Source organism: Chaetodon trifascialis, chromosome 5 (assembly GCF_039877785.1).
Source record: "Chaetodon trifascialis isolate fChaTrf1 chromosome 5, fChaTrf1.hap1, whole genome shotgun sequence".
Taxonomy (NCBI): domain Eukaryota; kingdom Metazoa; phylum Chordata; class Actinopteri; order Chaetodontiformes; family Chaetodontidae; genus Chaetodon; species Chaetodon trifascialis.
In genome coordinates, this window is record NC_092060.1 from 14361856 (window position 1) to 14377135 (window position 15280).

The following is a 15280-nucleotide window of genomic DNA, read 5'->3' on the forward strand; positions in this document are numbered from 1 at the left end:
CATTGAATATAACAAATTATATTCTTTGCTGTTACTGTTACTGTAATACTACCACAAAGATGGGGGTGGAGGGTATTTGCTTAACAGATATGTTACTTAGACGTCACTCCGTACATCTCAATAAGTGGTTTGTAATAATGTATTCAAGTGTTTTCATAAAACTGCATGCTATAACCCTTTTGTAATTGTTTGAATTACAATTTTGTTGAATGGACTGAATTTCTTTGCAGAGAAGCTAAGAGTGTGGAGATTTTGTTTACTGTTTATGCTGTAGTTACTGGCTACAGGAGCGGGTGGGCGGTAAAAAACACAACCCAACTCTCTTCAGAAAGCAGCATTCAAAATCTTATTTTAATTTGTATATTTACTCCATAAACATTATTACAAAACTCAGCAAGTTACCAATATTACATTATCACCATACAGGCTTGATCACAAATATTTAAAACCTTTGCAACAGTTACAACAAAACAAAAAACAAAATAATACTCAAATAATTTACATGAAAATCTATAAAACAGCAAATTGTTCACAAATTATATTTTTTTTTCCAAGTTTTCATTTTTTTTTCTTTGCTTATTTGTGTTTTGCACAGTAACACAACACTCTCACAACAAGATCATGGTCTTATTACAAAACTCCCAACAAAATGTAAATATTTCTAGTTTTCTGTTGATACTTTCATATTTTGGTTTTTAAAACCAGAAACTTGTCATTGTATATCCTTTCCACTGCCCATAGTGGCGCATAAAAGGTTACTCACACACACACAAATACTTCACAGCACTTTCTAAGAAAAATATACACTTACAAAATATGTTACAAATTGGCACACAAAAAATATACAAGATTTTGTAGTGTCAAGAGTTCATTAAGATTCCTTCTGGTAACAACTCTAGACAGTATATATAAAGCTCGGTAATCTTTTAATGAAAAGAGCAAAAGTAATTCCAATCAATGTCAAAGAATCATGAAGTGAATACATCAAACATAACATTGTAATATACATTCATAAAGAGGGTTAGGTACCTAATCTATTTTGCATTTCTTTTTTTTTCTTTTTTTGTTAACTCTGGGAAAACAAAAAACAAAACCCAAAAAAAGAAAACAATTGTCAGCTTTCTTAGCACCATTAACATGAGGCAGCTCAACAGTGGCACATTTTAAAAACAAAAAGAAGAAAGAAAAAAAAAAAAAAAAAAAACTATGAACTCAGAGAAGTACATTCAATTTGACAATAGGCAGAAATGAGAGAAGGCAGACTAAATGGGCTTGCAGCCCATGTGGAGCTTCCCATCAGCAGCTTGTCTTGGTCCTAACCCTGATACACTGGAGAAAAGAAACAAAGGATCATGGCAGAGAGGAGAGAAAAAAGAGACAGAGAAAGACTGATTATGATTCTTGCCATATACAAGCAATCAATTACTATCACCTGTGCGTCAGAATTACCATATCCAGTGTGACAAGGCCTGTTTTTACATCACGCTTCAGTTTGTCCGCACATCTCCGTGCAGTCTCATGTAATTACTGCTGTTTGAAAATGAAATTTAACATTCAAAAGAGAGGGAAATATAGGCCTATTGTTTGAGTACATATCTATAAAAGCATTTTATAACCTTTATAACCAATTAAACATGATTGTTAGGTTCATTTATTTCAGGGTCGTGAAGCAGTGGATGAGAACTAAGAAGAAGTAATTGATGTAAATAATTCTGGGAATACACTGCATCAGATAGCACCAATACCTTTTTTTTTTTTTTCCAATTTGTGCCTTTGTTTGGCCTTGATTTTCTGGCGACAATACTTTCTGCCAAAATACTGACCCATCAAAACTGAGGTGACAAAGCAGACATATAAAAGAAAAGAACCTTCAAAAGAAATAATTCTGTTTAGACATTAAGTGAAAAATTAACCAAATTAGCCAGAGACCAAATACACCAGAGGTGCAACTTAAAGTATGGCAGTGTCAAGAAATTACATGAGAATGTCAAGAAAAATTACTGTTTAAATTACCGTTCCAGGTAACAGAAGTAAAATTCCCATGTGGAGCAAATGCAAAGACATGCTTTCCTTCATTTACAAGATTACTGATTCCATTTGTACTGAAAACTGCCTTCACATTCACATTAAGTCTTACTTCAAGAATGCAACGTTCACTCACGACTGATGCGTGCATCAGAATCTCTATGAGTAATAAACTGCCTTGAATTTCCAGTACAAAACAGCTATTCAGTGAGGCACAGCCCCAACTGACAAATAATTTGCTTGCTTACCCTCAAACATCTGCACTACACTTTCCTTGGTCCAGAGAAAGCTCGTTTGAACATCTCTTTTTTTCATCCTCTTCCTCTACAGTAGCCTTCAGAGCAGATCTCCCCTTTGCCTCTCTTTTGTTGCTTCTCAGTGCCAGGCGATGTTGAGGTAAATTGAATTTGGCAAACAAAGTGGGGGGAAACAAGGAGAATTCAGAGTCTTTCTGATTTGGTTTTGTGAGTGGCGGTGTACCACTGCCAGCTGTTGGTGCCTTTCATCAGAGAAGAGAGAAAAGTCCCAAATAAAGAATTCCTGTAGTGGCAAGTCTCTGTAAGGAGTCTCCAACCCGAGCAGCCAATACTCCAATGGATAGAAAAGAGGAACAGCCAATATTCACACATATATAAGAGGTCATTTACACAGCATTGTTACTTTTGGCACATTGATTTTAAGATTATAATCATCTTTTTTTTGCAAATATTGCATGTCCCTGTACAACAACATTGACAAAAATACTCTGAGGGTGGAGCTTTTATGAATTTGCAAGGCGTAAAAATGTAAATTTAGATAACCAGTTCCTCTAAACTCCACAAGAAAAAGAAATGCTTGATAAAAGGAAATGGGGAGTCATTCCAACTTTGAGGGGGGGGGGAAAGACAACGTCTGATATGTCATCAATACAAAATGGTCCCATCTTGTGTTTTCAAGATGTCTTGGGCTTAAATAGGGCTCATTAATTGTAGGTTTCCCTCTTGAAATGAGCCAGGCAGTGTATGAAGGACAGCAACAACAGGACATCCATATTCTGCATACAAAAACAGATGAGGAGGAGGGGTGCGTAGATGTCACTCAATGCATTTGTGTATATAGCTACATCTTTAGGGAAATGGGGAATAAATACATAATTCAGGAGAGCTAGTTCTGCTGAGAAAATACAAAAACAAGGTTCCTCATAAAGGCGACAGAACTGTTTTCAAGGCTTATTCTTTTTTTTTTTTTTTCAGACAAAAGTAAAACAAAAACAACTATAAGAAGAACAAACAAAGCAGAAACAACAAAAGCAAGAAAAATGCAGCCATGGTCGTTTCAAATCTCAGTCAAGCTTGACACAATCACTCAATAGGTAGTTTGCAAAGTACAAGAAGTTTTTCATGCAGATATTAATTTCCTCTTCGGGAGTGGGGTTAAAAGGAAGTGGGAGTAGTCAGGGGGAACGTAGTACTCATGCAGCTCTGGCATAGCGTCAGTGTAGGTATGCTTGGAAGGGAGGGCTGAGCAGGTAGTGGGGGAAAGTGAGAAGGGGGTGCAACAGCAGCTGATAACAAAATATTACCTCAGTTTCTCAAAAGAGGTCATCAGTGCTATGTCCTTATTTGGGTCTCTCTCAGCTCGCTTCCCCTTCAGTGTCTCAATCCGAGGGAACTTTGCACTGGTCTTGTGGCGGTACAGCTTTTTGTGTGCAGGCCCAGGGTTAATAAAGTTGGGTTTATCAAACATGTTACAGCCCAGAGCTAGTTGAGGGAATAACGGATGAGAAGGGTTGAATTTGGCCTGGTTTTTTCCTCCTTTGCCCCCTGCCTTTCTGCCTCTCCCGGCCCCTGTTAGCACTGCTCCTTTTTTCTTCAGGTCAGCCTCTGTGCCTGCCAAGATTTTGAGGGTCTTTAGGTTGAGGCTATTGGCCTCAGAGGGCATGCAGGCCTCAGACATGGGATTCCACAGTGGCTCAATGGACGCCATCATGAACCTTTGGACCTCAGCCATGCCAGATACAATGTTGGACAGAATATTGGAGGGCTCCTCGAATTCTCTCTGGTCGTCCCCAACCAGGCTGTTGCTCTCTGACCAACCGGTGCCAGCCCAGTCCCCAGTGCTACTACTGTCAGTCAGGCCTGTGCCACAACCACCTGCCTGGTTCTTTGCTGCCTTACCCTCTAACATGGCCTTTATCTTTTTGGTGGAACGTGAGTTCTGCTTGGGCGTCTTGACCTTGTCTGACTTCGGAGCTCTAGGTGCCCGGACTTTCTTTGGGCTCTGCCCTGCAGCTGTCTGTTTGCAACTGCCTTTCCTCTTTGACTTGATGCTTTTCGCACCAGCCAACATCTCATCAGTCTGTTCATCAAATTCTGTAACTCCCAGCTCCTTTTTATCTAAGCATAACACATCCTGACTGTTAAAGTTGTGCAGTGGAAACTGGCTGTCTTCCACCGTGTATGCATTTGCTGTATGCTCTTGTTGCTGCATAACATCACAGTTCCACTTTACCTCCCTATTGCAGTCCATGGTCATATCATTCACATCCTGGTATTCTCCAACATTCCCTGCCATCTTCATCTCACGTCCCACCACCTGGGGGGACAGGTTGGGGGTCTCAGGAGGGGAAAGCTCTGACAGTGATGAGTGTCTAAACTTGTCAGGGGTGAAGTTGGAGATGTCCAGCAGGTCTGAGGACTCCCTGAGTGGTGTAAGGGCGTCCACACTCTGCTGAATCACCACTTTAGGACTGCAATGAGCTAAGAAGCTATCTCGACCCTCCTCCTCACCCTCTCGCTCACAAGACTTGAGGCTGAGGGAGCTGTAATTGCTGGAGGAGGCTGACAGAGAGCCCACTGAGTCATAGCTGATGAGCCTGCCATTGTCTGTGCACAGGGACCCTCTCTGGTATTGCACCTGGCCCTCCACACAGGCAGACTGACACACTTGCAGATCGGCCCCAGGCTGTAGCCCAGCCTCAGTCAGGTAGCTCTTCTCATAAAGTAGCCTGTCAGCCTCAGGGCTCAGCTGGCTGTAGTTAGACACTGGCAGGCTGTCATTCAGGGGCACAGCAGCTGGGAAGTTGTTGGGTAAGATGGGAGTCTCAGGGGTTTCGGGCCCAAAGCTCTGGCTGTGACTTGCACAGAGCTGCGGGTGCCACATTTGGGGGAAGCTGGGGCAGTTCTGGGGAGACTGCTGGAGCTCCGACTCAGAGGGAGGAGAGAGGACACAGCTCTGAGCGAGCTGCAGAGAAGAAAACTGTTTCTCCTCCAGGGATAGCCCCAGAGGATACTGCTGCCTGGAGGGCTGCTGGGGGAAATAAGAGATAGCTGCTCCACTGGAAGAGTCTGTAGCATCTAACAGGGTCTGCAGGTAGCCCCCCGGGATGACAGGGACACCCGCCTCCACCTCCTCTGAGGAGGAAGCCTTGTCAGGAGAGCAGGTGGACGAAACAAAGGGGAATTTCTCCTCAGATGTTTGAGGGGTGGTGGTATTGTCAGAGAAATGGGGTTTGACTGTAGTTGAGCTAATGCCTGCCTCTGCTAACCCAGCAGTAGGGTCCTCAATCTGTGCTGCAGCAACACAGGCATCCGTTTCATTTGTCACGCTCCTGCCCTCCTCTCCTTCTGCCTCTTTCATTTTCTTGCTCCTCAGCCTGGCTTCGCTTTTGAATTTTCTTATCCTGACTGTTTTATTTCCTCCCAATCTCCGCCCCTCCCTCTCCTCCCTCTCCTGGGAGCGGCTCTTGGCTGTGACTGTGTGCGTGATGGAGTTTGTGTCTAATGTCACTGGGAGGCCTGGGGCTGCTATTATTCCCCCAACCGTGGGGGTGGCCTCTTCTTTAGTGACACCTCCCTGGCCCCGATCAGAGAGAGGGGAGCCCTGTGCTGTTGCTGATTGCTCCACAGTGTGAATCCTCTGAACCTTAAGCCTGTTTGCAATCTTGTATTTCCTTTTGGGATGACTAGAATTAAAAGGGCGATGATGGCGTCCGTTTAGATGAAAACCGCGTTGTTGTTTATCTCTGGCAGCCAGCTTAAGCTGTTCCTGTCTCTCTCTTTGCCTCTCCTGCCAGAAATCTTTCAGAGGAGCCAGTGTCTCATATTTGCTTACTGTGTCTGTGTTTAAGCTCACAGTAGCATCCACAGGGTCCAACTTGCCCAGTTTCACTGACATGAGTCTCTCTCCTTTAAACCTGTTTATGATGATGTACTTGATGACCACTGGTGGCTCTTTACGGCAGGATTTCCGACGTTTTTTAGGGCACCAGTCTACATCCTCCTCCTCTTTTTGACCCGAGGGAGCTTTCTCTTTTTTCTCTGCATTCTTCTCACTCTCAAGCGAGTCAACGTCATATAAGTAATCATCACTGTATCGAACCTTTCGCTTGGAGCGCAAACCATAGTTAAGAGGGTTAGAAGGGCTGAGTAATCTCTTTGAGTGGCCCTTCTTAAACTTGCCCTCCTGCAGAGTGTCTGAGGAGGAGCCAGTGCAGGAACTGTCATCACTGAATTCACCTGATTCTTCTGTAGAATTGAAGTCCATTAGGTAGCTGACTTTGGGAGTGGACATGGGTGAGCCTTGGGAACCATCAAGGGGGCTCCTGCCACTGCAGTCCCCAGTCTTTCCTTCCTGTACTGTCTCCAGGATGAGCTCATCAGTTTTGGGCTGAAGCTCCTCAGCACTCCTTCTCAAGAGTCCCACTCCTTCCTCTTTCTTGGCACAGCTGGCCAGGACACTAGGGAAGAAGTTGAACTGTGTCTCCTCCTGCAACACATTTGTTTTTTCCCTCATGTTGTCCTGGAAAGACTCGTAACGAATCTTCAGCGAACACACATCGCTGCTTAAAGTTGAATCATCGTCCTCATCATCGAACAGATTGTCAACATCTTCTTCAGAGAAGAGGTTGACTGACAGTTCATTCTTAGAACAAAGGTCCAGCAGTTCCATCTTACTCTCACTGATGAAGGATTCAAAGTAGCCCCAGTCCTGACCAGCATTAGCCAGCAGAACCTCCTCTCCACTCACTTTGTCCAGTAACAGTCCCTCATACAAGTTCTTAGCTGCTGCATCATCCTCTGGGTCATCACAGTCCTCTGTTGTTTTGTTTCCATCCACTCTCTTGCCCTCATCTGGGGCTTTCGGCAGAGGAAAGCTAAGTAGCTGGTCAGAGAGGAGTTGCTCCCCATAGTGACTCACTGCCTCCCCTGCATGGCTCAGGCACTGGATGCTGATATTGTTAATGTCAGAGAAGTCCTCTCTGCTCACATCCCCTATCCTTACACTTAGCCCAGTCTCTGTGTCAGGGTTGGTGTTAGGGGCATGGGGCGGGTTCTGAATGGAATTTGGGTCAGTGGCATCACGGGTCTCGATGAAGCAGCCAAGGCAGGTGCGGTTAGGCTGAAGAAGACACTCCTCTGTCAGGGCAGAGACAGTGCCAGGCTCCATCATTGTAGCTGTCAAAGGGAGGGCAACAGGCAGCAGAAGGGAAGTCTTCTGGGTGTCTCCTGTTGGGGCCCAGGAGCTTACAGCTGGAGCGGGAAGTGATGTGGGAGTGGGAGTGTGGTGAAGGTGGGGGACTACAGTTGGAGCGTCATCGGAGGGAGGGCAGGGGGCCGTTGTCAGGCTCAGGGAGGAGTCAGTGGCAAGGGGCAGGGGGAGGGTTGGCGATGTAGGCGTGGTCCTCTGGTTTGTTGGGCACGCCTGCTGTGAAGTCTCTGCAGCAGGAGGAGGTGAGGATGGAGGGAGCGCAGCATCAACGAGCCCGCACAGACTCAGATCACCACTCTGCTCACATACCCCTGCAGGGGGAAAAAAAAAGATTTCAGCTCTTTCAAGTCTTTGAACTGTAAGTCTTAAGTTAAATTACATTGTTTTTGTTCTGCAGTTACACTGACATTTCTTCTTGGCTGCTGAAATGCAATTAGTGTCAATTAACCCCCTAGAGCTCAAAATGTCATTTTGTGATGCCAGCCTTAAACATTAATAATTCAGTTTTGGTACTAGATTGAATAAGAGGTATTAGCGATGTCAAGTTGGGTGAGGACAAACTCTTACCCATTACTGTTTGATGTTCTAATGTAAAAGTCTAGACAAGGCATGAAGTAACACAGCCATAAAAATTCCTGCCAAATTCTCAGAACACATAAAACACGAAGAAGGTGACTCACAGATGGAGTCATCTGCTTCATGTTATGTTAACATGGTGGCATAAATAAAAGTGACAAAGAGCTGCTAGAAATGAATTTGTTCAATTTTGGTGCAACAAAATGAGCAATTTCATTATGTGCTTTAAGGAAGTGATGCAAAGTTCTAAAAACAAAAAACTGAGTGTCCTGAAAGTGGGTGTTAGTGAACAATGGAATGACTTCAAAGAAACATTTATTTTATGAGATAGTAGTTAATAAATGGTTTGAATTTTGTGCTAAATAAAGCTTTCATTAATAGATAGAGGTAGGAAAAGTCACCCCAAAATGTTGCCTCACTGACTGAAAATAATGTCAGTGCCACCAATCAACCCGTTATGATCATAACACAATGATACTATGGCTATACAGACAGGTGACAGATTAAAGGAAAAACCTGAAGAAATGACGCATGATAAACATAACGCATGCAGATGCGTCTGCACAGGTGCACTACATGGTATAATTAAGTAATTAACACCGTCATGCTCTGTGGCATGTATAAAATGCTGATAAGGCCCAGTAAATTCTGATTTTGTATCAAGATGGCAAGAGGAAAAGATCTGAGGGTTCATCGGCAAGGGTGACAGAAGCTTCAGTCACAGAGACTGTTCAACTGGCTGGTGTTTCAATAGGAACAGTGTGTAAAGTGACATCTGCCTTTAGATATATGGGAAAGACATCAGTAAATAGTCGGAAATTGTGGTCAACACCACACATCAGACTGTCAGCAAGAACAATTACAGGGAGAGGGATATTATAGCAGGGTTGCAGTGCATAAACCCCTCATTACAAAGATGAATGCCCATCTGAGACTTCAGTGGTTCAAAAACCATCTGCACTGGTCTACAGAGATCATGGAAAAAGTAATATGGTCGAATGAGTCATCCTTCACCATTTTCAAGTGGGCGAGTCTATGTGTGGCGCATTCAAAAGAATGGGGGGGGGGGTTGCTGGCATGGTTTGGGTCAACTCGTGCCATTAGAGGGAAGACTCACTGTGAAATAATACGAACTTGAACACCTATGGAAGGCGCATTGACGCTTCTCTGGTGGCACGTGCTGACCCAACTCCTTGCTAAGACACTTCATGTTGGTTTTTCATTTGTCAGCCGTCTACATGTCTTCTACTGCCAGCCCAAGGGCAATAGATGAGATCAAATTAATGCAGTCATCTTACATTATCTCCCCCTCCCTTTAGCATTTCATCTGTATACATGGGTCCAACTTAGCTCTAAGGTAACAAGATAGCACAGAATTACACAGATTGGCAGCAACAATAGCAGTAATGACTAAATTGGAAGTAGGTTTTGGTGATTTTCTTCAGGTCGATTGTGACAATGTCTTAATCAGTTGAAGACATCCATCTGATGAGTAACAATCAAAACCCACAGAAGCGGGCTTGTAGCAGCAGGCAGATAGCTTTGTTTGCTCTGCATAATTAGATGACAGCAGCGGAGGCAGGTACGTACACATGGGACAAGACAGGCCCATATGTTGGAGACTGTATAACCAATATCATCTACACCTGCCTCCCTCTACAATCCCAAGCTGCTGCCTCACACATGTTCTTTAAAATCATGCCAGAAAAACAAATTAAAATTGAAAAACATACCACAGCAATTAATATGTTCACAGAGGTTAACTAGCAACTTCAACCATTTTAGAATGGATGCACCTAATCGTTACTGAGGTACTGATAAATGCTTGAGGGGGGGCAGACTGCTTAACAAACAGTATTCAACATGGCTGTATTGATGGTGAGTAAATCTTTGAATATGGATATAATTTGAGGACGATTTAACGAGGTAATGGAATTTCTGAGAGCAGATCTCTCTGGGTCTGCGGCCTGCAGACACATTGGAGCAACCGCAACGCCTACTAAAAGCATACAACTGTGCTACTGTCATCCTTAATGAAAAAATCCTCAGGAGAAATAATGCATCTTCTCTCTTCCTCTTGGAGTGAGGGAGCTGTTATAGCAGCAACTTGTCAGAGGCTGCAGAAGCATCACAGCGAGGCGTTTGCCATCAGTTCCCTTCAATCTGTGAGCCAAAATGACCTCAGAGCAAAAGCATGTTACTGACACATGTTCTCTGTGGAGAGTCAGGACCTTTTCTACATTTAACAAGGATTTTCTGTTCAGTATTACATTTTGAGCCACATTCCAATGTCTGACAAGAGTAAAGAGAGGAGCACAGGAGGACTGCAATGATAATTTATTTTTTTTTTTCTAGGCATGGACACAATTCATTTGGATTTATTTGGAATTATATGTAAACAGTGCCAGTGCCTCAAATCTACCAAGTAATTTCCAGCACTCATAGATAAGGCAAATATAAAGAAATGATTACTTATCTCTTTTATTAGCCCTACAAAGAAGCAAAGCCACAGAAAGAGGGAAATCACAAAAAAAGGGGAGAAATTAACTTCCTTTATTCCCCCGTGTTCGCATGAATCCTAAGCTGCCACCTAATATTGCCAAAAGATTGTTCAAAATTACTGTGAAACATTAAACTCATATTGAAAACTGTGCTTCCTCAGGGTTTATAATGGATTAACAATCTCTCCTATCCAATGTGTGTGCATGTGACTTTCTGGAGTTTATGAGCATGCGTGTACGTGAAAGAGAGAGTGTGCATGCGTGGATGCATGTGTGTCTTCATGTATGAGTGTGTGTGTTCGTGTGTGTGTGTGTGTGTGTGTGTGTGTGTGTGTGTGTGTGTGTGTGTGTGTGTGTGTGTGTGTGAGAGAGATAGAGGGAGAGTGATATAGTGTGAGTATTGGCTTGGGGGTATAGTGTTATCGAGAGGCCATCTGTCTCCAGCTGGACCATTAGCTCTTCAGCTGTTCAGAATGTGCCACAGATCAGTCAGTCAGACAGGTACACACACACACACATACACACACCCATGCACACACACATGCAGGGTCTCACAGCGATGACTGTAGATGACAAATCAAGTTTGACATTAGAGGTCAAAGGGGGATCAGCAGCCTCATATTCACTGATACAGTACAGCATAATGTTACTACTGCATCTGAGCTGGCAGATGTAAACAGGATAAACATCCAAAATGCTTGCTGCTGCCAGAATTCAATATCTATCTTACAGAGAGAGCAGCTCATATATACGAATAAAAAACATGCTTTGTACAGTCTGAGAACATCCAAACACAGCTGCAGTTTTGTAATTGTATTATCAGGAGAAGTTCTCCTTGAATGAAACCGAGGCTGGATGTGACACTGCTCATGCAAGCTGGCATGGACATTCACCACTGAGCATATGGAAGGACCCCGGCTGCTGGCAGGGGGTGGTGATCTTCTGATCCCCAGCTCTGCCAAGCCCAGCCATGCTAGACAGCCCGACCACCGCCAAACTAGACCAGACCAGACCAGACCAGTTAGCACTCGGAGTTCTCGGAGTCTCGTCTATCTTTCTAGCCATGACATTCAGGGCTCCATCCACCTGAGGTAAGGCCGAGCTGCTCTGTGCCAGGCGGCTCTGCGGGGCAACGAGCCCATGCCGAGGGACATGGTCATGGGCACAGGGAGAGAGACAAGTTGGCGTCTGTGGCCTCATCTATTAGTGTGTCAGATGCCACACATGCACACACGGCCACACATGCACATACACACATGCTTTTCCTCTCCTCACTTAGAGTCACTTTAGAAACGGGGCAGAAACAGAAAATATAAGAATATTCCTATATAGCGACAGTCTGTTCCTGATATTACCAAGAATCAAACTCATACATTCATTCCATGTAGCCCAGGGAGTAAAATAGCTCAAATATCACAATATAAAGTACAATGCAAATGAAAACAGCTGACATGGCCTTTTCTTCCTTTTAATGGCTTTTTGAAATCATTCCTCACTCCCACCCCCCCTTCCATCCCCTTTTCCTGCATTTTCTGCTTGCTATCTCCTTCCCTTCCAACTTCCCTGCTCCTTATCCCTGTTATATGGAGGCTTTTACATTCGTAAAATGCCGAGCTAGCCGTTCTGCAGCTCAGCCACCCGGGGCATTCACTCATCCGGCTGGTAGGCCAGCCACAGAAGCTGCTCGCTACCTATTGCTCTATCTTCACTATATGACATTTTTTGAATGGTGGGGGGAAATCAATCCAGCCAGTACAGGATGTTCATAATAAGTGGTGAGTAACTGCAGCATGATTCATGGCCATCCTCGTTAGAGAGCTTCCCTATCCCTGCTAAATGGAGCTGCTTTCACCCTTTCCTCAACCGCTCTTTTTCCTACTCTCATTCTCCATCCTCTTTTCCTCTCAGTGTCTCCCGAGGAACAGGCTAGTGCTGAGGATAATCTGTGTGATTCTCACAGTGGGGACCAGTCAGTGCCCACTGAGCCTGACCAGAGCTGAAACACTAAGATAAACCTCATCTCAGGATCAGTGGTGCTTGATAGAGGTAAACTTTAGGGGGCAGCAGGTAGTGGCTGAATAAGTCTTGGAAAAGTGTAGCATCAGTGGGTCTTATAGTCCAGTAAAAAGAAGGGACTACACTGCAGACATACCTGGATTAACTTGAATTATGTTTTATATCGAGAGTTTACATCAGGGGAATATTATCATGCATGGTTTATATCATTGAGAATTCACAGGGAGGCAGCGCATGCAAATAAATAAACAAATAATCGGAATAAACAGTGTTTTACACACACACACACACACACACACACACACACACACACACACACACACCCCCTTTTACTTATGTTAATGAATGTGAATGAGTGTGAGAGAATTAATGGCTGCACCCTCTTTCACATTTGCACCTTTTTATAAGAAAAGGTGCATGTCATATTTCTCAGTTGTGGAAGCATCGAGGGAGAGGATTAACAATAGCTTAAAAAGCTTCATTTAATGTTTCTTTTCCACTTTTCATTTAAAAAGACTGGCTGTGTTTCACGTTCCCCATATCTTGTCAAAGGGCTTAAAACTGAGGGTGAAAAGCTAATTTGAGAAAGCCAGTTCCATGGTATGTCCTAATACTAATTGTCTTCTCAAAGTTTTTAAGATGTTGTGAGAGAAACTGTTGTCATTAAGCTTTCATTTATTCTAACAAATACTTGATTATTCTGGAGAAAATTTTAATTTCTGCTCTTAGGTCAATAACCCTGTATCTCTAAATGTTCAAAGCAGAGTTCAAAGACTTAAAAGGCAAAATTAACATTTTTATGTGCATTTCCCATTCAAAAAGAAGTTACATTTAATGAATTTTATGTTTACGAGCGATAGATCGAAGAAAAAAGTGAGTCGTTTTCACCTGTGTCCTCCACTACATTTGCATTCTCCGGTTCTGAAGTCTTCACCATCAATGTGAGACTGCTGTCTGTTAACACATCCATCAATACGGCTCAATGCTTCACCTCCTACGCATCATTTTGACTGTCCCACCTGTTGAAAGAGACAGCCAGAGAGAAACAGAGAGGACACAGAGAAGTAAAAAGACATGTGAGCAAGGAGGGGATCGTTAAAGGGTGACTGCCATGTGTCTAATGCAGAATAACATTAGCAGCAGTACATCAGATTTCACTCCAACAAAGACAGACAAACACAGAGATGCAGTAATTATAGAAAAAGCTACAAACATGACAGAGACATCAAAGAGGCCCTTGGGGCACCAAACAATCACTCATTTCTTCTCTGTATCACAGATTTGTGTCTAAGATTAATTTAAACTTTACCAACCAAGAAAGTACACCAAGAATCACAGCTAGGATCACTATGGCAACTGTATGCCATACGATCCTATTTTAAGCTTCATTTAACATTTATAGCAGAGTTGTTAACCTATGCGAACCTTTCATAGGCAGCTCTGAGCATATTTGTTTATTGTAATTAGCTGTGCCTCTGCAGCACGGAAACCAAGCCGGCTCAAAGAGGACAGATTAAAGAGATGTGACTGAGGCGGTGACAGCAAACTGTGAACACTGACAATACTTTTTACTGTAGCGAGAGATGGTGAAAGTGGGGGTGGGGGATGATTGAGTGTATGTGTAGCAGGATGCAGTGCGCTGGGTACAGTGTAAAACAAAACAATATGTTAAGAGAGAAGAGAGGCTGAAGTTTGTCAACCTCTTGAAATTGGGTGGGGTGGCACAGAGAAGAAAAAGCATATTAACCTGGTGTGATTCCTGAAAGAACAATGAAGATACAAGAGACTCTGGGCCTGTAAATGATGAACATTTGATGTTGTGGCCTCCTGCCTGTTTATATTGTTTTCTTTTTTCAGCTCCTGCAGTCCTTCTCTGGAGGAGTGGTGCTGCAGGATGACAAATGAGCCAGGGGAGGGGATCTAATAACATGATCTCCTTGTGGTGTGAAAACGGTGGCTGGGAGATTAAGACAGACGGCAGACAATAAGACAAAGGTGGTGTGCGGCTGACTACAAACAACTGCCATCTCTTTCATCCTATTGCTTCTAAATGTCATTAGCTGTTCACTGACCTGAGCGAGAGAGCTACCTGAAGGGAACCCCTGCCTCAGCTTACAGTTGCATACACACCGGCTCAGTGGGTAATTATCTCATGAGCCATCACATCTGCTCATGTGTGCAGCAGGTACAAGGACCCTGTAGGCAGACCTAGCCAGAACCCGTTCATCTCTTCATAGAGAAGCACTATTACTCCTAAAGCCGAGGCTTAAGTGCATATGGCATTTACAGAGCTAAGAGATGTTTTTGAGGTCATCTTGTAGCTTATGAATTCGGCACACTGAGAAATTGAAATTCTACATCTGGCAATAAAAACATCCCCTTCGACAAAGCATGGATACCTCCTCCTGAACTGGCTGACACACATGAGCTAAGCCCTGACTTATCAAATGCAACAATCCTGGGGACTCAGAAGAAGTGAACTCACCGCAGCTCCCTTTTAGACATACAGGCTGTAGCCATTGAGCAGTGTGTCTCCAGAGTGGCAGTGACAAAACACACAGCTGGGATGCTGGTGAGGCTACAGAGGTCCTGCCAGAGCTCAGCGCCTAGAGCTGCTTGTGGATGTGTAGCGGGGGAGATGCATGGGTGTGTGTTTGTGTGTATTTATGCCCACTTGCATGTGTGTTAGACAA

General features: G+C 43.7%; 1 protein-coding gene across 2 annotated transcripts in view; it reads right to left on the bottom strand.

Annotated features, from left to right (window-relative positions):
- Positions 1–327: 327 nt before the first annotated feature.
- The window catches only part of nexmifb (neurite extension and migration factor b), a 50890-nt gene continuing 35937 nt past the window's right edge, over positions 328–15280 (bottom strand). Inside the window, exons 2-4 of one of the 2 annotated variants that reach the window (XR_011602169.1) lie at positions 13476–13606; positions 2274–7805; positions 328–1329 (exon numbers count right to left, since the gene is read on the bottom strand). Coding sequence is in view for 1 of the 2 variants with exons in the window: in XM_070962231.1 (XP_070818332.1) it covers positions 3583–7805; positions 13476–13557 (4305 nt within the window). In the remaining variant the exon portion in view is untranslated. Of the gene's footprint in view, positions 7806–13475; positions 13607–15280 lie in introns of both variants that reach the window. The other variant, XM_070962231.1, reaches the window with a different exon arrangement.